Below are 25720 nucleotides of genomic sequence, written 5' to 3'. Positions count from 1 at the left end.
CCATTCAGAGAAAGAACATTTGATAATAAAATAAATATTTTTACAACAAAAGTACATGTACAGCACAGTTGGTAAACTCAAGGACCGGACGTCAGATGTGGTCCACTCATCAAATCTTGTGCAGCTATGTAATTTTTCTTCAAATCTGAACCAAAATTGCAAGGTATCTTCACTTTTACTATTGCTATTACAAGCATTAAAGAAACATACACAATTCCGGAACAAGTTACTGTATACAGCGTGGTTAGACCAACTCCCTATTTTAAATAAAAAAAAGAAATATAAATAAATATATTTATATGGTGTAATGTTACTCTCATTTTTTTTGTGTGTATGGTAAATAAATTGTATGCTATTGTATTCTGATCGATTACTTTGTTCGGAATTTGAAAGCCAACATAAGTGGCTGGGTGTCTGACCCTAACATGCCCGGCTAGCGGCATGTTTCGAAGTTTGGAGACCCATTATTCAATTTACAGACTCTAGAGGACCATTAAAAGAAGACCTCTTCATTTTGATGTTAAGGCGATCATGAATTGTCATGCAAATCGCATCGCTACAGGACAGTCGAAGAAGCTGGGCATATTCCTTTAGGGTCAGATGTCCAGTCCCTTTTTTAGGCTTTCAAATTTCAAACTAAATCATCTGCAAGGACAATAGGCATATATATTTAATTGCCGTACATTTAGGAACATACACAAAAAATGAGAAAACTTCCTACAAATTGTAAGTCTTAAAATAGAGAGTTACTTTTCAATTGCCCTGTGTAATTAGTATGAAGAGGTGAATATCCATTTAAGTGGCTTCAAGGTTATAAGGGTCATCTGATCTGGCGATATCCGTAATTATAATGTGGCAATGCGCCTTTGGCATACCGGAATACAGCATACGGCAATTTACTTTGCAGGAACTAATGCTTAAAATAGTTTCGGATTGTCTTGATGAACGAATCAGTGTTTGATCAAGCTATTACCATTGAAATAATACAAAAAGAGTATTTGTATATATTTTTTAATTTAAGTATTACATAGACAATATACAGACAATAGTTCTAAGCAATAATGGCTATTAAGTTGGCAAAATTTTGTGATGAGAATGGATCATGGCTTGTTTTTTTGTTGTTGTTTTTTTTCTCAACTTTGCCCCAAACATACCTTGAACTTCAACATGGATCTTCTCCCCTTTTTGTTTAGCCCTGACTGTCCCACAAGAACCCAAATACCACTTAAGATTCCAATCATAACTCGGATTCCCCTCGACAGCGTGACCACGTCAGCCCTCTCCTCTCACCTCATCGTCTGCTCAGTCACATGCAATTCTACCTTATCAGAGGCGCTTGATATCTGACTCTTTTCTTTCAGCCTGAGGCTTTAGGACACAAGGCCTTTTAGACTCCTCCAAAAGGTCGCTCGGAAGTCTTTAATGTCACTCATCAATCGTGTCAGTGCTCTTATGCTAGTCTGCGGCCATTAGCATTTTCCTTGCAGAAAACATGCACCAGCAGCACAAACATTTTTCCCTGTGTACTCCCAATAGCTTGTTTTCAATTGGCTGAGTGAGTAAGCCTGAATGCGCATTGTGCACACAATTCCTTTCCTGCACAAACACTACATTGTGCAGTATGTAACTAAAGAAAGACGCTATCCATCAGCTTCTGAATGAGGAAGTGCTTCTATTTTTATGATTCAAGAGCTCTGCTCTTGACTGTTCAAATCATGCCATCTCAGCAGGTTTTGTTACAGAGGTCTGGTTTTTGTGAAGGAAGTCATAGACAATTTGAAATATGCAGAGGGGAACTGAAATTGAACATTCCTCACTGATCCTGAGAACCTTTCCTCATATTCCCGAGCTTTATCTGTTAGCATCAGGTGACGGGAAAAGCAGACAGGGGAGAATAACAGGAAGGGACACCAGGAATTGTATGCGGGAGGAAGCAAAGCGTCAATGCGGTTTTGTGCTGTTTTGTATTGTCATGTTCCTCTCGTTTAATTAAGTGCTGTCATGCTGCAGTAGGTGAGAGTGCTAAAAATATTGACGTTGCCACTGGAAGTTGCACATTTTCACACTGAAACCGAACGGTGAATTACTGTACATTTCTGATCGGTATTTTGTTTCACGTTTGGCATTCTCACTTTTATAGTTCCAAAATGCTTATCCCACTTTTTTTCCGTTTTACACTTCACGTCCACTAACATTTGTAATAAATGTGTAATTATCCACCCTGAACAAGAAGTTGACGGTCCAATTTTCTTTGAAAATTGCCACAGCTATTTTAATGGGCATCAGGAAATATATCCCACTATGAGCTCAACACACATGTGAATAATATTGTGTTCATTAAAAATGAGCCTTTTAAATCATTTCCTATAATAATTGATTTTGTCACTGAAAGCCCCCAGAGTCAATTTTATACTTTTAATGTCAGCTCTGCAGTTGCCATGACGACTGGAATCACTGAACCTACCTCAGTGACTCATTCGGTTATAGTTCTGCTTTATACTTGAGATGTACAGTGGGAATCGTCCATGATGAGATACAAAAGTCTTCCCATGGAGGAAGACACTGGAAATAAAGGATGGATAATACATTTGCTATATAAAATGTCTTTCCAGTCAATGAACTCTGATCACATTTTGCATGTTTATAAGGCATATTGATGCTGTCAGTAGTTTAAATAGTCCTTATAAGTATGAGGCTGTGTGTTTTATGAGCTATAATTAGCTTTTTGACAAATAGGAGTATCGTACATTTGCATTTAAACTTCTTTTTCTGGAGATTTGCAAGCCACAGGTGCTGCGGCGAGCATATGTGGAGGAATGTTTCTTGCTTGAAGGCAAAGTTGCATAACAGTGATTGTTTCCCTCAAACCTATAAGAATGTGGTGCCCTATAAAGGCTGTGTTTTTAATTAAAGCTACAGCCCGCTACCTCTTTGTCACATCATCTGGGATTTAAAGCCTATTACGGTGGCTTAATATACCAATGAGGTTCACTATGCAACGCAGAGGGGTCACAGGCTGGAGTGTGTGACATCACTCAGCCATAACAGAGGAGGCTGTAAATAGCCCACCTCAACCACCAAGTCTAACACACCCATGCACAGTGATTGTGGTGTTGCTTTGCCGTCAAATCATGGAAGTGAAACGTTTGAAAATTAACTCGAGGAACTTCGGTTACATTTTAACTGACCTTATTCCTACTGCTTTTGGCATTGCTTATACCTCTCCACTGATTTTAAATAATACCTATAATCTTAACTTGACTCCCATGTATTGGAGTGGAGAACATGTAAACTCGACATATAGAAGCCAAAATTCAAACCATGGAACTGTGAAGCAGAAATGCCAACCACAACTCCATGTGCTGCCCAGTGACAAATCATTGCCCCCAAACGCACTTTTTATGAGGGAAATACCAAGGAATATGTACTGTAGTATGTACTGTAACATGTACTGATATGTTATCAAAATGTTTTTTAAGTGTCACAACTATTTCGGTTTGCCTATAAATAACATTTTTGCAAAAAAAACAAAGCAAAAAAAACTGTTACAAATTGTTTTTGCATTCTTTTATAATGCTATTTTTTTTAAGTACGTGATACCACTTCAGTTGGTACTGAGTTTATATTAGGGTTTCTGCAGGTATCACCAAATGTAATTTAATGCCGTTTTATAATGCAGCATAAAACCACTTTATTGCCCATGTACGTATACATAAACAGTCCATATATGGGATGTTGCTGATTAAGAGCGTTTAGAATTAATGCAGTGCTTCTCAATTATATTTTGCCAAGGAAAGAACCCCCCCCCCCCCCCCCCACATACACACACACACGCACACTCGACACCCTGACTGACTATAAATAAGATTATTACAATAATCTTTAATCTTTATTACTATAAAAACTGTATAAATATTCCTAAACGTCCTTTTTTATTGAACAAAAGAAAAAGATATATAAATATAAATAAAATTTCAACAACTGTAAATTATTTTTACAGTGTTTATACGTGTGTGTGTGGCTGAAAGGGCTGGAAGTCCGAAAGTCATCAAATAGAAAATGGCTTTACTGTACACTGAGTAAGATTTGACATTGTTTCATCGCGGACAGCAGGATGTGCTGCAATTTGTCCGTAGCTATAAAAACCTTCGTAGCCTCTGGAGAAGTGACACCCCCCCCATGAAATATAATTTAACGATAACTAGACCTACGATTATATTTTAAACATACTGTTGGTCGTCAAGAACGCAATTATTTGCAACTTTTTGAAATTTATAATCAATTTATTCCTTTTTCCCGACGGGGTAAATCTTATACAGTGTCCCTTTAAATCTGCCTCAAAAAGTCGCGTCGTTGATGTTTATGCACTTATGTGAATGTTATACGCTTCTCGGTTATATTTACTGTGACCGCATGACTGCTGCAGTGGTTGCGGTTACAATTAAAAAGCAGCACTGTGCCTTTAAAAAACAATGCGCTCCTTGTTTCCAGTGAGTCCTAACCGTCCACCGGCTGAGCTCAGGCTGACACGTACAACGTCGACGATCGGGGACCCGGACTACGGCGGTCCGTTCCAGCCGAACAAACCACTTGGCGAAAACTTATCTGCTGTTTAAAGTACTTTCGTGGACTTTTTGTTGACGGCGTAAGGAAATCGAAGTTTTGAATGAGTCGCCAGAGCGAGTGAGGCGGGTGGGAGGAAAGAGGAGGAGGAGGGAGAGGAGAGGAGGGGGCCAGTGCCCACTGGCTATCAGAGTCGGGATCGACTAAGTTGAAAAGCAGACAGACGTCGGCTTGTCCACTACAAAGTTGACGCACGGAAAGACGCTCCCAGGAGGAGTCTGAACCAAACCCTGCAACAAGAAGTGTGGGTGTAACGGAGAAAAGTTTGAACCGGACTCTGGATTAGTTCTTTCCCCGTCACGACCGCTGGAGATATAATCTTTTTTCCTGGAGGTTTTACCCTATTTAAACTTTTTAGACGACCTCACACCGCTTCCAAAATGGATAAATACGAGGATTTAGGACTGGAGGCAAGTAAGTTTATAGAGGACTTAAACATGTATGAAGCATCTAGAGATGGTTTATTTCGGACGAGGAGGGATGCAGGAAATAATCCAGATTTTGAGGAAACCAGAAGAGTTTTTGCTTCTAAAATGACTAAAATCCACATGCAGAAACACCAAGAGGAAATGGCAAGAAACAACCAGGCCTTAAGAATGAATGGGGGTCTCAACAATACTTATTACACAAAAGACAGACCACCCATCAACATCTCCAGGCAGTCAGGTGAAGCTGCTGCTAAACCTCCAATTTTGTCTGGCCCTTTCTCATCTGGGGGCCACTCTTCACAGTTTGACACTCAGAAGAACCATGCAGGCATTCAGCCCGAGCCTGCAGTCAGCAGGGCATATGGCTACGGAAACAATTACGATAATAAGGAGCGCTCAGACCTACATTTGTACCAGAACATCTCCCCTGCCGCCAGCCCAGGAAACGATTTTCCCAGCGCGCCCATGCACGCTCGTCATCCGGCTTCGTGGGCTTCATCAAGAGAGTGCCCCAATCCCCAATCTTTGTCCGAAAGCGGTGTTGCATCGCCGCTGCAGCGCCGGTCTGCATCTCCAAACACAATCAATCCTCCACCACTGCAGAAACCGGATGCCCCCCTCTCTTCCAACAGGAGTCCACCTTCTCCAGGTTTTTCCAACGAAAAACCGGATCTCATTCCTTCATTGCCTCTTAGTGCCTTCACAGGAGGAGCAAGCTTTCAGTCTGCAGCTCACTATTCAGCATCTTCTCCAACTTCAAAAACATCTCCCAGCCAGAATGTCTCAGTGGTGGCGTCCTCGCAGGTGTCCTCTGAAGCACCCCAAACCAAAATACAGGTTTCGTCTGCCACCATAAACCCGGGTAATGTCTCCAAAAGCTTCAGCCAGAGTCAAGACCAGAGCCAGATACCAAGCTTTGGCAAGGCCACTGGTGCTGAAGCATCTGCCTTTAAGCCTGTGCAGCCGCCATCAGAACAGGGCCCGACAACTGCCGAGGTAAAGTTGGAGGCGCTGACTAACCGTCTGGAAAAGGACATCAATTCTCCACCAAAAGCTGACTACTTTGGTAAGTATCAAAAGTAATTCTAATCCTGTAAATTAATTTTTTTCTCCAAAGATAACGTCACCCACCCAAAGTTTAGAACGCTTTTTTGGTTTCTTGTTCACACAATATGATGCTTGCCATCAATCATGTCACTTCAGACCTTTCTTCTTTGTAAACTCTTTGTAAACTTTGGTGGGTATCCCAGCAAACCCCTGTCACTGATCGCTTAAATCTAGTTGGGCAGACATCAGAGCAGACTATTTTTTTTTTAATTGAAGATCTTTGAAACGATTAGCTACTCACTGCGGATCCTCCCTCCTTTAACAAAACTGCTGGCAAAGTTATTCTGAGAGCCTCAAGATTTTAAGGCCACATCAATAACTTATGTGTGTAATGTTCCATCCAGTATTGACGTTTTGGTTACAGTGTGATGTTGCAAAGAAATGTTATTTATGTCTTGGTTGGCTCAGAATTGGATTCAGGCTTCCAAGCATGCTAAAAGCGATACCATGTTGATGACTTTAACTACTGCTGATTGGTATGACCAGAAATGACAAAAATGCCATCAGCTATCTGATTTAAATTCTTAATTGAATCACTTGAATCATAAGCTGTACATCTACTGTTGCTCTTTGTTTACAGTTAACTCTTTTTGTTGATTCATTGCCCGGTTACTTGCCGCCGCATCATGCAGTTTAACGTCCGTCGTCATGCGGCCTACAAGCCCCGTGGTTGAAACACAAACCATGTCGGGGTTTACCCCACCAAATTGCCAGTTGAACTCAAATGTCATCAAGTTTGTTTTTAGCCAAGAGTCACACTGTTGATTTAGACTTCCTCATAGTCCATATTAAGGATGACAGAATAGATTTTTGTGCTTATATTAACTAGTGAGAAATCTGCTGACAAGACACTAGGCAGGATTGTCTATCATCCAGTAAGTTGGTGAGATAGGAGAGTCTGCAGATGTGTTTGCTTCAATTAAAGCTTTTTTGTGCTCATGTGCTCTCCAGCCGTTTGCAATGGAGTACAGAATCATAGAGCTGCCATATGGAGTAAACATTTTTGACCGGCAAACCTATTTGAACCTACTTAGACGTAAGTCTGAATGTATTTAAATACACCTATCCATTCATTTTCTAGAGCCTCTTATGCTCAGGAGGGTCGCAGGCTTGCTGGAGGTGGATTTGATCTCGGGTCAAACTGCTCCACTGAGTCACCCTGTATTTAAATACATTTGAACATATTTACAAGTATATTCACACGTATTTTCAAGTGCATTCAGACAAATTTCCAAAATGCATTCTAATGTATTTTCGACTATGTTTGAACGTAATTGTAGGCTATATGCTAAAAACAGGTTTTTTAGTGTAACACAACAGGGTGTTGACCTACATTTCCTGATGGGGGGTGCTAGTTTCTCTCAGATTAACGATACTCTGATGTCGAACTAAAGTGAAGCCTGTACCTGACCAAACATGATAACAAGCGTTAGAGTTTACACTTGAAATTCCAATGTATTACAAAAGGTAACAAAATCCCAAAGCTTTTTTTGTCCATCTCTTTCAGCCGCAATTGCTTGTGAACTGCAGTTTGAGACTGAGGATTAGTATGGGCATTCCTACAAGACACGTGATTGGCTCCCAGTGCGACCATCAACCAATGAGGGCAGGAAGTGTAATCCACTCCTGCCCAGGAGTTGTAATTCACTCCTGGCCTCATTGGTCGATGGTCATGCAGTGTGCCAATCACATGTCTTTTAGGAGTGCCCGTGTCTTGTTGGAGTGCCCGTGAGCTGATTGACGGATTGCCTGGCCAGTCAGTTGAGAATCGTATTCTAGTCTCCCGTCCTCACTCCGACTGAAGTTCACATGCAATTGCAGCTGACAGAGATGGAAAGCTTTGGGATCCTGCTACCTTTTGTAATAAATTGGAATTCTTAATCCATTAATCCCAGAGCAACATTTATTCATTAAGTATTGTAAATATTGCCTTTTATGTCGTTGTTGTTTTTATGTTATGTTGTTCCGTTGAAATTTTAATTTAATTTTTATTATTTAATTTAATGTATTTGTTTATTGTTGTTTTGTATTTATTGTTGGATATTTACATTTCCATTTTTTGAAATTTATTTGGCTAATTTTGGTCTACATAGTTTGCAGCTAAGGCGTTGTTGAAATAACATATATTATTTAGTGACACGATGGTGGACACAAGCTGATATGATATGCTGGAAACTGTTCATCACCCCCTTGTCGTACACTCCATACACTCACCCTTGCTTTCTCGCCTGCAGGAATTTCAAGGTAAAAAGTCACGGTTGTAACTCTTGAGTCCCCCCATGTGCACTTACTGGTGTGTAAGAGAAGACGTTCTGGCGTACGTCACTGTCACAACAAGGCTCACAAATCGCTGAGCCATGTGAATATGACAAATGTGTGGGAGAGCCAATGCTGTTTGCAGCCCACCAGAGGAAATGCTTTTTAAAGTAGCATATCTTTTTTTTTTCCTTATTCCCACATCACCACACAGTCCCACACTTTCCACGAGGACACTGCTCGTCTTCTGAGTCATTCTCTTGTGCAACGACACTAATGTGTAGGCTGACCGTAAAAGAAGCCGTTTTCCACACATTTTGCAAAAGAACCAAATCATTCATGAAAGAATCCATAAAGCATTGTGGAAAATGGGTTGTATGTCTTCTCCAGAGAATGAGAAGACGCGAGGACGGTGTTTCTTGATGTGCAAGAAGAATACAGTAAATCTGAAAGACTCTAAAATAGTACTGCCTGAGCCATCCGGTGATCCGTACACTAACATAACTGCAGCTGGAAATACTGTGAAAATGAGGCCAGGAAAGAATTATCTGGAGAAGGAGTGCGAGGCGGTTTAGAAATGAGTGCTCCAGCTAAGAAGACGAAGGCCATTTAACACTTTCGAAGAGACGAACGTGGACGTACCGGTCAATACTCTTTTTTTTTTTTTTTGTTGTTGTTGTTTTTTTTTTTGGCAACATATGACTTAGATCTGGGGTGTCTAAACCTTTTTGGGCCCTCAAACAGAAAAATAGAAGGATGCAAGGGCTGCCTTAGAATTCGATGACTAATTTTTTAAACACACTATAATCAGTGGAAGCAAATACACATTCTTTATATTCTCAAGTTAATTTGATGAACTGCCACAGAACCGCTTTCTGTTAAAGGGGTTGGGGCAAAATGCTTGAAGAATTTCAAAAACTGACTCAACGGCAACTCACTCCCATCTCCACATTCAGAACCAGAACAAGAGCAAATTGTTGTCGGCTGACCATTTTTAAAACAGTTCCCTAAATTGGACACCCACACAGAACCTATTTGTGCTTCTGAAATCAAATTCTTTTTTCACCACAGTGTTTTGAATAGCAATGGTCATAAATAGTTTTTTTTTTATTATCTTTGCGTCAAGCTCTGCATTTTATAAATTAATTTATTGGTACTAGCGGCACCTCTTTATTTTGGGGGGATACTTTACACCCTCTCTTCTCTCACTATCCTTGTCATTAATTTATGCCCGGGTCTCTGAAAAAAAGATGGTGGACCGCAAATCATCCCCGGGCTGTAGTTATGACGCTGAAACATTAGAGATTGAATGAATAACTCCGTGCATACAATGAGATAAGGGTCATGCTGTTGTTGCATCTCCCAGATTCCTTCAACCTTCCCCACACATGAACGCACCAGTTTAGTTGAGTGTTTTGTTGTGTTAAGAAGGATTGATTTATCCCATCCTGCTGTTGCGTGGAACGCTTCCCAGGGATTCTTGGCTTCTTTTCTGGTGAGTCTTTGCAGAGGCTGTAAATGTGATGTCGTCCCAGGCATGCGTCTGATGAATATATTCCAGCCTGGCAAATGTGTGTTTTTATCCACTGTTTTCATTGATGAGTTTGTTACTTAGCAGGGTTATGCTAATATAACTGTTGACCACAAAACGTTGGGAGGCCTCAAGGAGGTAAAAAGAAACTCTGTAAACCACCCTGTATCATAGCTACCTTGATAAACCTGGGTAAACTTACTCTATTCACTTTGTCAGTGTCTAATAGTCAAATTTAAGAATAAGAGAATCTCAAACTCTTTATCCATGTTACTCTTGTGTTGAGCAGAAGAATGCTGCCTGGAGGAATTGTGTTTTATCCCAAGTATGCATGCATGAAGGCCTTTGCTCCTCATGCCGTTCTTCTTCAAAGCACCCGCTCTTCACCTTGACAGCACTGCTTCTGTTTTAGCCAAATACTGCACTCCATTTTGCCTACCTACCTGGAAACTTCATTAATTAGCAATCATAACAATACTATCATAATAATTTGTCAAAATTATTAACATTGACACAAATTATATGTACCGGTAGATATAATTGTGTGTATATATGTATATGTATGTGCTTGCTGCCTATTTAGACTGTGTTTACACTTCTATTCTTCCAAGCATATGGCAGTTTGAAAATTTCTCAGAAATTTGGAAGATTTAACTAGGTGGGGTGAGATAGTAACATTAACGGTGACAGGTGACACATGTGGTGATGATTACACTGACATCTACTGTTCAGTCGCTCTTAGTCCGTCATCTTTAAAATGTTTTTGTCGTTTGGCGGTCCGTCGACACCCTTGGAATGCCCACCTGTGGGTATAGCATACCTTGGCTTTGCTGTCTGCAACATTTTCCAAACACTGTAAGGGCTTGAATCTTTGCTTTCAATGGGGTATTTCCTCCATCTTTTGTTGTTGTGCGTCCTGCCGTGCAAACCTGGCTTTTCCAATGGGTTGTGTAGTAAAATCATGACAAAATTGACCTCCGATGTATGTATGGGACCTGACAGGAAGTGGATTAGTTTCACAATTTTTTCACATAATTTTTATTCATATTCATGATTTTGGACATAATTAATTCTGAGTCGAAGTAAATGAGAATCCCAATTGTGATATGAAGCAATTTTTTGGGAGGGACACTCCTAGTTTTAAACACATTCTTCACCTGTCACGCCCACAGAATTTGAGAAAAGGGAAGACTGCTTGATTTTTCACAATTTAGAAGTTTCATTTTCAATTCTTACAAATATCTGCTGTTTTTCAAACATTTGAATAGGTTATAGGCAACATGAAGTACCTGAGCTCACATCTTTTGTGGTTGCTGTTCACACAGTAGTTGTAACATGCTGTTGCTGGTCAGTCGGTGAGTGGTAAACCTAGCAGGGCAAAATGTAGATTGTACAGTACACGGTGATGCTGTATGTTTTTCTAACACATTTAGATTAGGCAAAACATGTAGTTTATTTGAAGGACCTATGTAGATTTAACTAAAGTAAGGGATAAGAAATAATGCCAGATCTGCTGCAGTCCATGTGGACAGTGGGCTTCTTTTTGGAATGCCGTCTTCCACTTGCATCCTTCCAGGGCTTTGACAGCTGCAAAAGGTAAGCAAGGAGCAGAGAAGGGGAGGTGGTCTCGGGTTAATGTTTTGCTCCCCCTCCCCATTTGAAGCCAGCAGCCGGTCCCATGAATAATCTCACTGTTTTGGAACATGGGACACTGGCCAAAAATACATATGCAGCGGCACAACCTGAGAAGAGGTTACTAGCATTAAAGCAGCGACTGTACTTTTATGACATGCTTGTACCCGTGGGGGCTTTAAAATCGCTGCGAGATCTGCTCAAAGGAAACATGACCTTGAATTACTGTCAAAAGGTGTATAGGATATACTGTAGTGGTACTGGGTTGGTTCATACACCGACTATCTCCATTCAACATTTTAACATCGAGACCTTTTCTTTAGCTAATTAGTTGTCAGGAAACTGTACATTGTTGTGATGTAAACAAAATGGCTTACATAAGAGCGACATTCCTCTGCGCTCCAATAATATCCCTCTGTTATCTCTAAATCTTTTTTTCGAGCCGATGGGGTCCCTGAGGACAAGTCCCATCAGTTGCAGTCTTCAGAAATACTGAGCTGGATTAACACACACATACACAGTATGTGTGTGTGTATATATATATATATATATATATATATATATATATATATATATATATATATATATATATATATATATATATATATATATATATTAGGTATACCATGGCTGGTTTGGACAATGAGTGTATTAAATGCGTGCATTTTATAGAGGAGGCTGACGTGTCATGTGTGTTGGATGCAGTGGAAACAGAAGTTTCTTTGTGTGTGTCAGATGAGGACCAGGGCCAGGCTTGGTTGCAATGGGCTGCCCAGTCACCAGGGAGTTTTTCTATAAAAACACATGCTCACAAATAACCACATGCCTGCTTGTACAAGAGACACATTGAGCTCTTACTTTCTGCTATTGTTACAGTATCTTTATGGATTGGACATTTTTTGCATTCGGGACAAATTTAGCATAGGGTGACCAGATGTACGGGGACAAGGATTTTGCCAGCCGCATTATTTTCTGCCAATTTTACGTGGGTCGCTCCCTGAGGTCTTCTTTTATTTTCACATCTATTGTGAGCATGATTTCTGTTGAGATTTGTCACTTCAGCTGTTATCATTGCATAATTTTCATTACAGACCTAAGTATACCAAGGGAAGAAACAAGACGAAAACTTTTTTTTTTTTTTAAATTTACAAGACCTCCCACATAGCTGTAGTTTGGGATCAAGTTTTTTTTTTTAATATGATCAACACAGAGCTCCAAAGTCAAAAGACAGGTTATGTTGTGTGCTTGGCTTGCCCTCAAGCACTTCTGTCTCCTATTTGAATATTTTTCATTTTCTTTGCACAATGATGCAAGCATATCTACATGTGTCCCATTCGCAGCCACTAGCAGTGCGTCCTCTGAGAGAAGGCACTCTTTGATTTTTATCAGTGTTTCATTAACAGACTTCTCGGCCTCTGAGCCAAATCAAATAAGCAGAATGAGATATATTTCTTTATATCGGCTAAGTAGCTTCCTGTCTTATAAATTGAATGCTTCCCCTTGAGTCTTTGTTGCTTGCCTGTTTTAATTCCTCTCAGAGACTTCACACTTGTTCTTGCCAATAACTTGCTAATTACATAGAACAGTACGTGTCGTATTAAAAGATATTACAGAATATTCAAAGATCATTGTACGAGTGTTTCAACGTGTCTCGGCTATTTTTCTCATTTCTTAGGAGTCTGCGTTAAGTGCAACAAGGGCGTGTATGGAGCCAACCAAGCTTGTCAGGCAATGGGTAGCCTCTACCATGACAACTGCTTCACCTGCAGCGCCTGCAGTAAGTGTACGCACACATGCACACACACACACACATCAAGTTCCTTCACCTTGAGTTCCATTCAGAACACCGTCGCCTCTTGGCTCAAGTCGCATCTAAAGGTTAACGATTACCACACCTTTTTGGAGAACCTCCTGAATGATACTAATGCCTTCCTTTGTGGTCTGAATAGTAATAATCATTTCTTTACAATACTTTACTGCCGGTGTTTGGTTACCAGGTGTGCCAGTCACTCCGGAAGTTCCCACAAGACATGTTCGGCAGGGTTTGTTTGGCAATCAGTCGACCATCACTCAGTATATCAATATGCAGCTTAAACTCTCTACATTAACTTTGAAACCAAACTGTTAGGGCCTCCCATAATGTGATGTATATTGAAAGTGAAATCAAAACATTGATTTAGCATAAAAAGGCCTTATCCTTTTTATTTCTTGCAATTTTAATTAGATCTACCGGTGCAGCTATAAATGTTTGCTATAAAGAGCCCTCACATAGTCACAGCAACAACAGCAATGAGTCCATTTAGGCACTTACAATGGGCTGAACTTGGATCACGGACTCAAATGCTGTATTCAAGGAAGTGGGAAGTCTGATTTATCCCACTTGATTTGTCGCAGTTCTGACCTCAAAGCGTTTAAGGCGAATGTCAACAACAAAGATGGCTGGTAATGGTTAATAGAATTTTGTGAAGTCACGGTCCAATTATTCCCACTCAACTCAGACTTCCTAGGTCAAAGGGGAGTAAAAATCCTAGTTTAAAAAAAACCTGATGGAAATGAAAACTTTTAAAACTTCCTATTCATCAATTCATCCACAAAATAGATGGACTATTGTCACTACAATATCAAATGACTACATTATATTTTTGTATACATTTTGTATGGCCAGCCCTGTGTAAAATAAAATTAAACATGATTCTCAAAATGGGACAGAAAAGAACAATCACATCTTAGAATAAGAACACCCAAGCTCAGGAAGTTCAATGGACTTAGTCACTTAAAAGCTAGTGTCAGTTCTGCAGAAAATTCACGACTTTTGTTTAGAAAAAAACATGACTCCAACGCACTGCCCTTACTAGGGTTGGTATATCGAGTCAACGAAGCCTCAAACACATTTATTGAAAGCCACAGCAGCTTTTTTGTAGCATCGTTTTTATCGTGTGAGTCATCACAGCAAATGTGGTCCCGGACACATCAACTTTACTCAAGTGCTTTGTCATCTGTATGTTTGTGGACACATTTTGCCAAGGCATACACTTTTGTCCAAACCTCAACTGTCTACTCATTTTTTAGAAATATCAACTCATATACTGCTTTGGAGTAAGATTAATTCAACCGCAAGATGTTTTCTAGTCGCATGCCAACAACGTTGCGTTTACATGGACCTTTCATAAAATTATACAAATTTGGAAACCAATTGTCACGCACGCAAATCTGCAAAATCATTCTTGTACGAAGACCGGCCTAGTAGCTGCCATAATAACACTCGAATAAAAAAATGAGAGTTTTTGTTTTGTAGTGTTTTTGAAAAGTTCCACATACAGACAGAATTAATATGACCATAGCGCACACCGGCCTCCTACCATGAACACCGAGTGGCCCGGGCTTTCAAGACCCAAGTAACACAGTCACAGTCTTAAAGTACAATTTGATATGAAGCTCATTATTTTCAGCAGCACCCTTACAACAACTTTATGTTCTGTCTTTCATGTATGACTGATTATTTTCCCCTGCACTTCCTACGTTTTTGCTAAGGGTGTCAGATTAACAGATCAATTGCGATCAGTTAATTGGCGTCATATTTGAAGACTTATGTTTTTTTATTCACGTTTGATCTCATTTTTAATCTCTGACTTTATTCTTTTTGAATGCGGATTGGATCTGTTTTTATGCAGTTTTTGGGGTTTGGAAAAGAAAATTCAATCACACCCTGAACTGAACACTCATTGGCTGTTATGTTTGACATAACATTATAGCTTTCTTTTGTGGCTGGGAGGTCAGAAGGAAGACGTGTAAATGGAAGAGCATGTGATAATTGTCGGTCCGATGAAAAGTAAATTTAACTTAAAAAAAAAAAAAAACTTCAACGGCTCATTTGATGAAGGTAGAGTGATTTGCATTCTTTGTAAAAAAGGAGCTTGCTTATCACAGAAGCAGCTCAAGTTTATCCGACCACATAAATGCAAAGCGCCCAGCTGCAACTGCAGCAAAAACTAATGAATGCAAGCCATAGCACAGCTCTGCCTCACAGCTTTGCCAAACTAAACTGGAGAACTGAGTGAGTCAGAGATGGGCAAGACTGACAATGTTTTATTTTTCATTTTATTTTCTTATTATTTGGTGATTAACAAAAGAAAACAAAACCATTCCTCCACCTAGTCTCAAATGCGGCAGAAGGTAAATGGTTATAGTTCACCTGTTAAGGTCTGCTGAAGAAAATTGAAGCCACTTTTTGGTTGGTGGAGATTAAGCTTTTGATATACCATATCACAATGTATCTTAAAAACAAACAAACAAAAACAACTGGTTGAGGATTTTAGATCATCCATCTTTTATCGCCGCTTATCTTCACTACCCACTGTGGTTGCTGGTGTGCTGGTGCCTCTATCCGAACCGTCTTTGGGCAGTAGGCAGGGGACACCTTGCACTGGTTGCCAGCCAATCGCAGGGCACACAAAAATGAACCGCCATTCACTCACAATCAACTTTAACACACACAATCACACCTTTAGACAATTTAGAGTGTTCAATATACCTTCTGTGCATGTGGGAATGTGGGAGGAAGCAGTAGTGCCCGGAGAAAACACACGAGGACATGCAAACTTCACATAAGAAGGCCGTCGCAACCTCGAATTAAACTCAGGATTTCTGAACCATGAGGCTGACGTGCTAACCCCTCTTTCACTGTGCCATCTAAAAAGATTTATTACAGAATTTTTTACATAACCTAATTTATTAATCCCTCAATTTTTAATGGCTTGACTACGCTATTTAGTAAAGATGCATACATTCATGTTTAGTTCGAACTTATGACCGTTCCATCCATATAACAAGTTTGTTCTATAAACAAGCACTTAAAACAACAGGTTTTATTTGAAACGCATCATATCATATCATATATCATAGCATATCATATCATATATCCTATCAAATATACTGTAGATGACTGTGGATGAATGTTTCAACATTTGTGGACACTATTATTAGAGCAACTATAACTTCAAGTAGTACAGTAGTTTTGGATTGTTGATGCCCTCTAAAAAATGGATGGCTTTTTGACTGGAAACTGAAATAGTGCCGTACATTGTTGAAAGGATACTAGTTTTGCAAGTGGAATGGGGGCTTATTTTGAGTTGTCTCATGTTACGAGTGCAATCTTTTGGCTGTGATTTGCCCCAAATTACTCTCACTTGGGTTTAACAGTTTAGTTATCATGCATGCAAAGTACATTTCAGATTCAGAAAGAGTTTTTGGTATTCATCAGTGTACAGTCTTTGCCCCCTTTTCAAAACCCAATTAAAATCTCAATCCCCATGGAGGGTATGTGAAGTATTTGCGACACTGAGGTGACCCACCCCCGACAATGACCTCTAATTCTGCAACAATTTTGACCTTGTTGGCTACACCCCAGCGTGTACGATTAACATCTACATTTACACCCTTGCGTGTGTGTGTGTGAGTGTGTGTGTGTGTGTGTGTGTGTGTGTGTGTGTGTGTTCTTGTTTGCATTTGAGACGAGATGAAAAAAGCGAGCTAGGTGTTATGGGGGCTTAAGTTTGGGTGATGGCTAAAGTAGGGTTGAGTAGAGTTTATCCATCACATACCTCTCATAGCTTGCTCAATGTGAAAACTCGTTGTGAGGTGCCCCCAGGAAAGGCATCTCAACTGGGGAGGAATGCAGGCCCGGGGGGCCTCGGGACGCTGGGCTCTAGGAGCACACTGGCTGCTGTTATTTCAGCTGGGCACAACAAGAGTACAGAGAGGAGACCAGCCCACCTACCACATACATAGGACTATGCATGTTTACACAGTACAGTATGTATTCGTGGTTGTACCGACAGCATTGCGGATGCAGTTTACTGCAAACAGGACTTTTTGTTTGACATCCCATCTTATCTTGATCCGAGACAACTTTCACGCTTGCTGGCTTGTAACAAGTCTCGTCGATGAGAGCCACAGTTTGTCAAGGTGACAGAGAAGCGGAAACATGCAAAATAGCTTAGAAAGTTGGATCAAATCTATTCAACTTTTGGGTTGCTCATTTTTTGACCCATTATTGGGTTATGTTTAACCCATTTGCATTTAGTAAATTCAGGCAGCTTTTCTTGACTTAGTAGTAATTGTTTGCAGAGAAAATACTACAAACAAATGTGTGAATTGTAACAAAATCAAACCATTATAAATGATTATAAATCATTAAATCATAAGGAATGCGGTCTTATTGATTAAACTTTGGAAATACATTTGCATTGGTATTTTTAGATGCATTTCATTCAGCAACTACAGAAGAGAAATCACCTCACACCCTTTGTTTTATTTCTATCTTGTCTGCCAGAAAATTGCACCACTAATGATAATACATATCTGAATGAAACTTATTAAGGCCACAACATTTGCAAAGGGGTCAACAAACTCGATTTAGCTTAGCTCAATGATTAACTTGCCTAATGTTTCAATTAATTTTGTCTTAATTTGAAAAGCAGTTTCAAATTAATTACATTAGAGTTTCTAATGTTCTTTTCACAGCCTTAACATTATTGAATTAGATTTGCTGATAGCTGCAGAGCCTGTTAAAAGCTGACGACCCCTGACGTGCCTCCACGTATGGGTATTTGTACCCCTTTTGAGAACTGCTGCTCAAATCAATTGCTTATTAAATATACACAGTATATTAATTTGATAATCATTTAGTTGTTAATTAATCATTGCACCTCTTTGTTTTACTGTGAAAGCCAACAAAAACATGTGTCGTTCGGCACTAGAGCTTAGGACCGCAGTATATTCCTTATTTTTTACATTAGACTCATGGGTTGGGCTGAAAAATAAGGCTTGAGATACGTTAAGATGTTCTGAGGCTCAGCTTAAATACATTCTCCTCTACTGGCTGGCCCTTTGTAACTTTTAATTGCAGATCCCTGCTCAAGTGGGATGGGAAAATCATTCAGAAGGTGGTTACTAAATTGCTTTTATTCCTGAATAGGATTACATAAGGGAATTCATAAAAGGCCTTAATGAGAAAATGTCCTTGCGTTTTGCTCATTCAGTCATCTAATTAACATTTTTATGAACACGCAGTTCAGTATGGTTCTTTTCAAGTGGTTAGCCCTACCTTTTGACTTTAATAAAGCTGTTATCCTTTCGCAAAGCACAGAGCATTCCTGCTTAGACTGACTGGCTTAAAAAATGCCTGAATGAGGAGAGGAATGAGTCTTAAGCTATGTTTACAAAAGACTTGGAAGACAGCGCGTTATACCCTCAGGAACTGAAAATGGAAGAAATTTGATTAAGGGTAGGTAGAATTGTCCAGATCGTCTCGGTTAAGATGAAAGATACAAAAAATCAGGGGTCTCGCCCAATGCTGATTGGCTGTGCAAGATAAACACCTTCTTACTCTGGTCTTTCCCCCCATTTCCCACACCTTCCATTTGTGAAAAAATGTAAAGAATGTTGGCTCTTCCTGTGGGACCCGCGCAGGAGTAGCCATCTGAAGGCAGTGTACACGCTTTGGTGTTAGTCAAATTGAGCCTGCAGAAGTATTGAAAGAAACAGAAAGGACAGCCAGCATGTGGAGACAGTACAAAAAATACACCGGGTCATTTTGGTCCATTGCATTCCAAAGGAACAGATTGTTTTCTCCTTGCACCTGTCCAGTAATTTGATTCCGTGATTATCCTCCCCACATGTTGGACCCAGATGTCGTCTGCTTGCAACTTGCTCTGTGCCCCAGCTACAGTACATTATCAAAGACCCTGACATACCTTTTGATTTAGTGACCGCAGGTTCAGCAGTGTGCACTGAATATTGCAAAAGGGCCCATTACTTTTGCATAGTGTCATTAATCACCTGCTTTTTAGTGCTGTTCTATGTAAGACTTGATGCTTCAAGGTTTTCTGCTAGGGCCTTTCATTCTGTCCGTCGACCCTGCTCGAATGAAAAATCGAAACAAAGTAAACGGATCTGACTGTTTGCAGGTCGAAGGCTGAGAGGGAAGGCTTTCTACTATGTCGGCGGACGGGTTTTTTGTGAAGAAGACTTTTTGGTGAGTTCAGTGCACTCGCAGCAATAGCTCCGCCAGGCACAAAACCAAGAATTTTTTCGCCACAGTTGCTCAGTTTACTCTGCGCCTTTTTATTTATCAGTTATCAGTTATCTGGGCCTATTCAATTGAACGCAAAGCTGATCGAATATGAGCTTCATTGACTTTCAGCCATACAGACTGATAAATGGTAAGGTTCACCTCAAATGATCCTTTCAAAGATGCCAGCCTAATATATCAGTCTCAGAGTCATTTTAAAATTAGACTTTTGAAGGGTTGTAAAGAGGTCAGTAACTTGAGAAGCTGTTTAATTTTACAGGGTGTTGGGAGTGATCGCAGGTATTGACACCAGTGCTGTAAAACTAACAGAGCTAATTGTAGATAATTATACTGATTTGATTGTTAGCTGGCTAATACAGTTGAAAATTGCTGGCATAACTTTTTGGCTACAATAGAGATGAGTGCATTTGTCATGTTTTGGCTTTAAAGAATTATTGTTAGAAATTTGCACAATTCACGTATAACTCCCAAGCGCTTAGTTCTTCAAATTCCCAGTTTTGTTGTAAACCTCCTGTACAATATCAATATAAGGCATTCTACACTGTCCATTCACACTGCGTAAATAGAATGTATGCTGATCTATGTCAGTAATCCCATTGGCCCTCCACCACAAGGCTAAACATTTGAATATTATTTCACAAAAGCCAAGTCCAAGAAAGCACGCCACATTGACTGTGAAAGTGTTTTCTAAGAAACACCGTTTCCAGAAGGAAAGCTATTCCATGCAGACGTAATAAAATAACCACGCTGACCACTTTTGCTCTTTCGTCTTGGAAAAACTGACAGTCTTGTCTCATTTTGCTAAAGTACTCGGGGTTCCAGCAGTCAGCTGACAAGTGCAATGCATGTGGTCACCTGATCATGGACATGGTAAGTCTTGCATTTACCGTAAGTGCAGCCGGATGATGCTGCAAATGGCACAAGCAAATACAAATATTAATGTGCTACATCCTGGACTAATTTTGTCCCTGGACTAATTTTGTCCCTCCAGATCCTGCAGGCACTGGGGAGGTCGTACCACCCGGGCTGCTTCCGCTGTGTTATCTGTAATGAGAGTCTTGACGGCGTGCCCTTTACCGTGGACACTGAAAATAAGATCTACTGTGTTAAAGACTACCACAGGTGGGTACCGTGCTTTCCGCTCACATGTCCCCCATCTTGATCTCTGCAGGGAAATATCCTGAAGCTGTATTAAAAATGTGATGGCAGGCAAATACAGAGCGGAGATGACACAAGCGTTTAATTTTTTGTATTTGCTACAAAACTGTTGTCGCTGCTTTGTAGTTTCACTTAGTGCTTGGGTCATCTTTTTACAACCACCCTCACTTATCTTGCCACTCTATTCACTACAAAACACATCTATTTCAATGGAATACAGAAAAAAAGGAATGTTAGATCAGGGGTGTTTAAAGTATTTGCCCCAAGATCTACTTTACAAGTAGAATGCATGCTAATTGGCGTTAGCAATATTAGCTTGGTCCTTTAATGAACACCGACTTCAAAACATTGCTGTTCACTGGGACGACATGGCTCGGTGGTAGAGTGGTCGTCTCCCACTCGAAAGGCCGTGGGTTCGATCCTCCGACCATCACGACCATGTCTACGTGTCCTTGAGCAAGACTCAGTTGCTCCTGATGCTGCGTCATCAGTAGGTAAATGACTAGTTAGTGTAAAGTGCTTTGAGTACCTAAGATAGAAAAGCGCTATATAAGTGAAAGTCCATTTACTGTGAGGAAAAAAAAGAACCATGAGACAGACACACTCGTAAACAGTTTTGACACCCTTGTTATTTTTATTATAATAATTATTTCACAAGTCAGAGAACATCTTGAAACAGCTTTCATAATGTTGTGTCCGTATGTACACCATGATTTCAGTGCATATGTGGTGGGAGAGATCATCTTTGTGGAATTAGAAAAAGAAAAAAAGACAACTGTTGAGGTTTAACCCATAAAGCTACTCTGTTGTGATTCCCAGAGCTGTACAAATCACGCTGCCAAAAATTGGCGCCCACAACCCCAACAGCAGCGCTGCGTGTCCGTCCAGCTGTTGGCAGACTGCTTTCGACAACACGTACAGCTCAGCAGAGTCTGACAGTCCCTAAGTGTTCTTGCTACGGTCTCGGTGCACAGTTGACCCCTGGTCAATAGTCTAGCCTGTGCACACTAGGACGTTTGTTAATTTTAACTCCCGTTTTCCACCGTGCGCTCACGTAGAACACTTTTTCTATCTGTCTGATCATTCTTCCTGGATCACATTTGAGGGTGAGCCATGACATCTGCAGAACTGGCATCGGCTCACTCAGATCTAGTTTGGGAATCTCGTCTGACTGAAAAGGAAAAACACAGAGGCTCAACTTAAAAGGCTGGGAGAGACTTGAATGAAAGCTCTGTTAGTTAGATTGGCTCATGTTTTGCGATATCATGCATGCAAAGCCAATCCATTTAAGGTGTTTTTTCATACTTTTTTTTTTTCCAGGGTCCTGGCTCCCAAATGTGCCTCCTGCAAACAACCCATCCTTCCATCCGAGGTAAACATGACACAATATATTTATAGAAAATACATGATGTTTTTTAAACAGAAACTGGTAGCTTTTAAACTGGCACTGGCCGTGAAGTTTTAAAATTCTGTTTTATGATGAATGGAAACATATACGGTATATGCAAGTTAATTGTGCCTTCTGCCACCTAGTGGAAAAGGATTCACCGTATTTGTTGTTCTTGTCATTGTACTGGCATAGATAAATGAACAAAAGTAATAATTTTATGATTAATCTATGATTTGATATGATTCATGATTGATCATTTTCCATCTTCCTTGACAGAGTTGGGTATTTGAATAATACTGTATTTAATTTACTAAGCACCGTCTGGTCAATGCAGTGATGAATTGTACTTTTTTTTTAGGGCATGGCATTTGGCCAATATATATATCATAGTTTCAGCACGAGAAAAAAATGAAAAGTAATAGGGCATGTTGGCAAAAGCAACACAATGTCTCAAGTTAGCACTGGCTTTGCTGGAAGCAAATTTCAATGGTTGTTAAAAAAAAATATGAAAGAGCAACTTGAAATAAATGTTATATTTGATGAAAAAGGTACAATAAACTTCAATTTGAGCGCCAAGGTCATAAAGTGAGGCTATAGACTGGCTGAAGTAGAAAAGAATGCTGCTCCCATCGTGTCCTCTTGTTAGACGGCCTTCAGTTGTGTCAATGTCTCAGCAGGGCTCAGATGAGACCGTCCGTGTGGTTTCCATGGACAAAGACTATCATGTGGAATGCTATCACTGCGAGGTGAGTAATAACACACTCCGAGACTGCAATGTGGATTATCTGCTAACACTTTGGGTCTTCAAGCCAGGCCTTCTAAATGGCTCATGATTAGACATCATAATGATCGCTGATCTTAATTACAGCCGTGACAGTAATTATATACCACTGAGCCGAGCCGAGCTCCTATGCAATATCTCATCATGACACTAGTCGTTTTACTTGCGCTCTGCTAGAAATGTAATTTACGGTTCCTTATGTTCATCAGGAAAATATGCAACATTTCTAGAAAAACAAAAAAAAACTGCTTCGTAATATTGCCTCATCCTTGTTTCTTTCAGGACTGTAAAATGGAACTGAATGACGAGGAGGGTCATCGCTGTTTCCCTCTGAATGGCCACCTTCTTTGCCACACCTGCCACTTGAAGCACATTGAGCCAGGCAGCTCCTCTTCCCTGGCCAGCAGCGCTTCCTATTAACACCACTGTGGGTGGAGGGAGACACCTGGTGGACATTTTGGGGAACTGTCACAGTGGCGCGTGATGACAATTCTTGTAGGTTAAGGATTGTTTGCAAATTTCACTTCATGGATTCGTGAACCCTTATGAGTCGACGTCCTTATAATGAAGTCGAACAGTAAACCAAAGCCTTATTTGAATGCAGTAAAGTGTGGGGCTATACCCGCCACTTTGCAAAATGCCAGCTTTTACTCCTCTGCTTTGCCTTCAACCATCTACTCTAACATGCAATACATTTTGTGAGGATTTCTATCACAAGTGATGATTAAATTGGATTCATGCAGGCCACATGGTAGCCTACTATTTAGAATGTCTACCTCACAAACGTAATTAAGGTTCTGGGTCAGGTCTTCGCTGTGACCTTGCATGTTCTACCCACACTTGTGTGGATTCTTTTTCTAGGTTCACCGGCTTCCTTCTACATTCCAAAAACATACAGGTTTATTGAAGACTCTAAATTGTCCATAAGCGTGTAATAGAGTGTGTGTGTTTTTCTTTCTAAATGTTCCTTGCAATTGTGTCACGTGAGGAGCAGAATTTAGACCCAGAAACAGACAGGGAAAGTTGAAAGTCTATGGTGTCAAAAGCACCAAATTTACCATCTACACACAAAATTCAAACATAAGCACAGGTAGCATCAGAAAAAATGCCAAACTAGACTCAAACATTAGACTGAAGGAAACTTGGAAGACAGCTTGACTTTCTATCAACGTGTCACGGAACTAAGCATAAATTATGTCAAACATAAATCCTGTATGACACAATAAAGCAAACTGAAGGACCATAACAACTGCATGGCAACTGATACAAACCAATCAAAACAGTAGATACAGAACCCTACATGATAAAAGTGATAAAAACATAAACGTGGCAAAGGTGATAAATAGGTTACATGACCCATAGCAACTGTTGCTACAACAAATTTGTCTGTAATGGGCGCCAACTTGTAATCATTGATTGTCAAGCTTTTTCTTCCAACCATCACCTAACATGTACTTAGCTCCCCAAGAATCGTCATTATGATCCAACAATAAAATACAGTAGTATAGTCAGTCTAAGCATTCATCAAAAAACAAACAAACAAACAAACAGACGTTTTATTCCTAAATTGTATATTTATCAGCCCCTGTGAAATTATGCACTGGTTCAACATGATCACTGCTCTTTAATAAAGAAAAATAAAAGAAGTGCTTATATTACAAATCAATTCAAATATATTGCACGTAAAGTTAAGATAAAATTGCACTTAATTGTTCAAGGTTCAATAAAGAAAATAGGTGTGAGTGTGAATGGTACCCTATAATTAACCTGCGCCCCAAATCAATGTATTTCGGCTTCAAACCTGCAGTTGGTTTCAAAGTTGTCCCTTAGTTTACCTCCAGCTTCCTCACAGTCCAAAAACACACATCAGTTGGAGAACCTTTAATTACTCCTCAATGTGAGTCTCTGACTGCTTCTCTGTATCAGCCCTGTGATTGATTGATGGTCAGTCCAATTTGTACATCATCTGTGCAAGACATGATCATTTGTCATGATGATCCTCTCGATGTGGTCTTGGGTCTGTAGAATAGGCAACGTCTTGGCAAAATTTAAACTTTGTCTTCCAAAATGAGCATTTCATCAATAAATGATCATGCGATAAGACTATCTTGTAGATGAAGTGAAAGGCAGTCAAAGGAAAAAAAAACAGTTGAAAAATGATGTTTTGTATCACGTAAACAAGAATGCAGATGATAGGTATAGCTTAGTAGATAGTTTGTGTCACATGCACTCAGTCAAGCACTTAGAATGCAGTATGTTTACTTGGCACCTATGAAGGTTGAAATTTCTAATATAATTTGTAAGGAATTGTGTGTTTTCAGGTATGTGTTTTTGGGTGTATACGCATTTATGCCGGTGTCTGATTATTCAAGGCCTTGTCAATACTGATTGGTTTATAGTGTAACCTAATTGTGAGGTTGCCTGATATGCCGTTTTGTCATAACTGAAGTAATTTCGGGAGTTTGTGTCAAGGCCATTTGTTGCTTCTGATTTTAAAAACAAACAAACAAAAAAAAAACAACATTGACTTGTTGATGAGTGATTATATTTAATAAAATGTGCTGTAGACCTAACTGAAAGGTATAATTTTTTTACATTAGTACAGTGTTCCTTCGCTACATTGCAGTTTGGTTATTGCGACTTGATACAGATCAGTCAAAATATAGCAATTTTATTAGGTTAAAAAACAAACTTTTACATGAATTTTCATTTATGACAATAT

The 25720-nt window shown here is 39.8% G+C and overlaps 1 protein-coding gene across 1 annotated transcript; it reads left to right on the top strand.

The window, feature by feature from the left end:
* Window positions 1-4737: 4737 nt before the first annotated feature.
* Window positions 4738-25571, top strand: LOC148425573 (LIM domain-containing protein 1-like). Its single transcript, XM_088409281.1, has 8 exons — window positions 4738-6117; window positions 13253-13354; window positions 19545-19612; window positions 20477-20539; window positions 20661-20791; window positions 22148-22199; window positions 22895-22963; window positions 23281-25571. Exons 1-8 carry the CDS (start codon window positions 5004-5006, stop codon window positions 23416-23418), a joined length of 1737 nt encoding a protein of 578 aa, XP_088265407.1. The 5' UTR covers window positions 4738-5003; the 3' UTR covers window positions 23419-25571.
* The last annotated feature ends 149 nt before the right edge of the window (window positions 25572-25720 follow it).

This window comes from Hippichthys cyanospilos, chromosome 3, assembly GCF_059441005.1.
Source record: "Hippichthys cyanospilos isolate Australia breed blue-spotted pipefish chromosome 3, RoL_Hcya_1.0, whole genome shotgun sequence".
NCBI classification, from domain to species: Eukaryota; Metazoa; Chordata; class Actinopteri; order Syngnathiformes; family Syngnathidae; genus Hippichthys; species Hippichthys cyanospilos.
This window is presented reverse-complemented; position numbering and strand designations above follow the sequence as displayed.

Coding starts and splice junctions, on each gene's coding strand:
- LOC148425573 (XM_088409281.1), top strand. CDS start 5,004: ATGGATAAATACGAGGATTTAGGACTGGAGGCAAGTAAGTTTATAGAG. Junction 13,355..19,544: donor CTTCACCTGCAGCGCCTGCA/GTAAGTGTACGC, acceptor GACTGTTTGCAG/GTCGAAGGCTGAGAGGGAAG. Junction 19,613..20,476: donor TTTGTGAAGAAGACTTTTTG/GTGAGTTCAGTG, acceptor ATTTTGCTAAAG/TACTCGGGGTTCCAGCAGTC.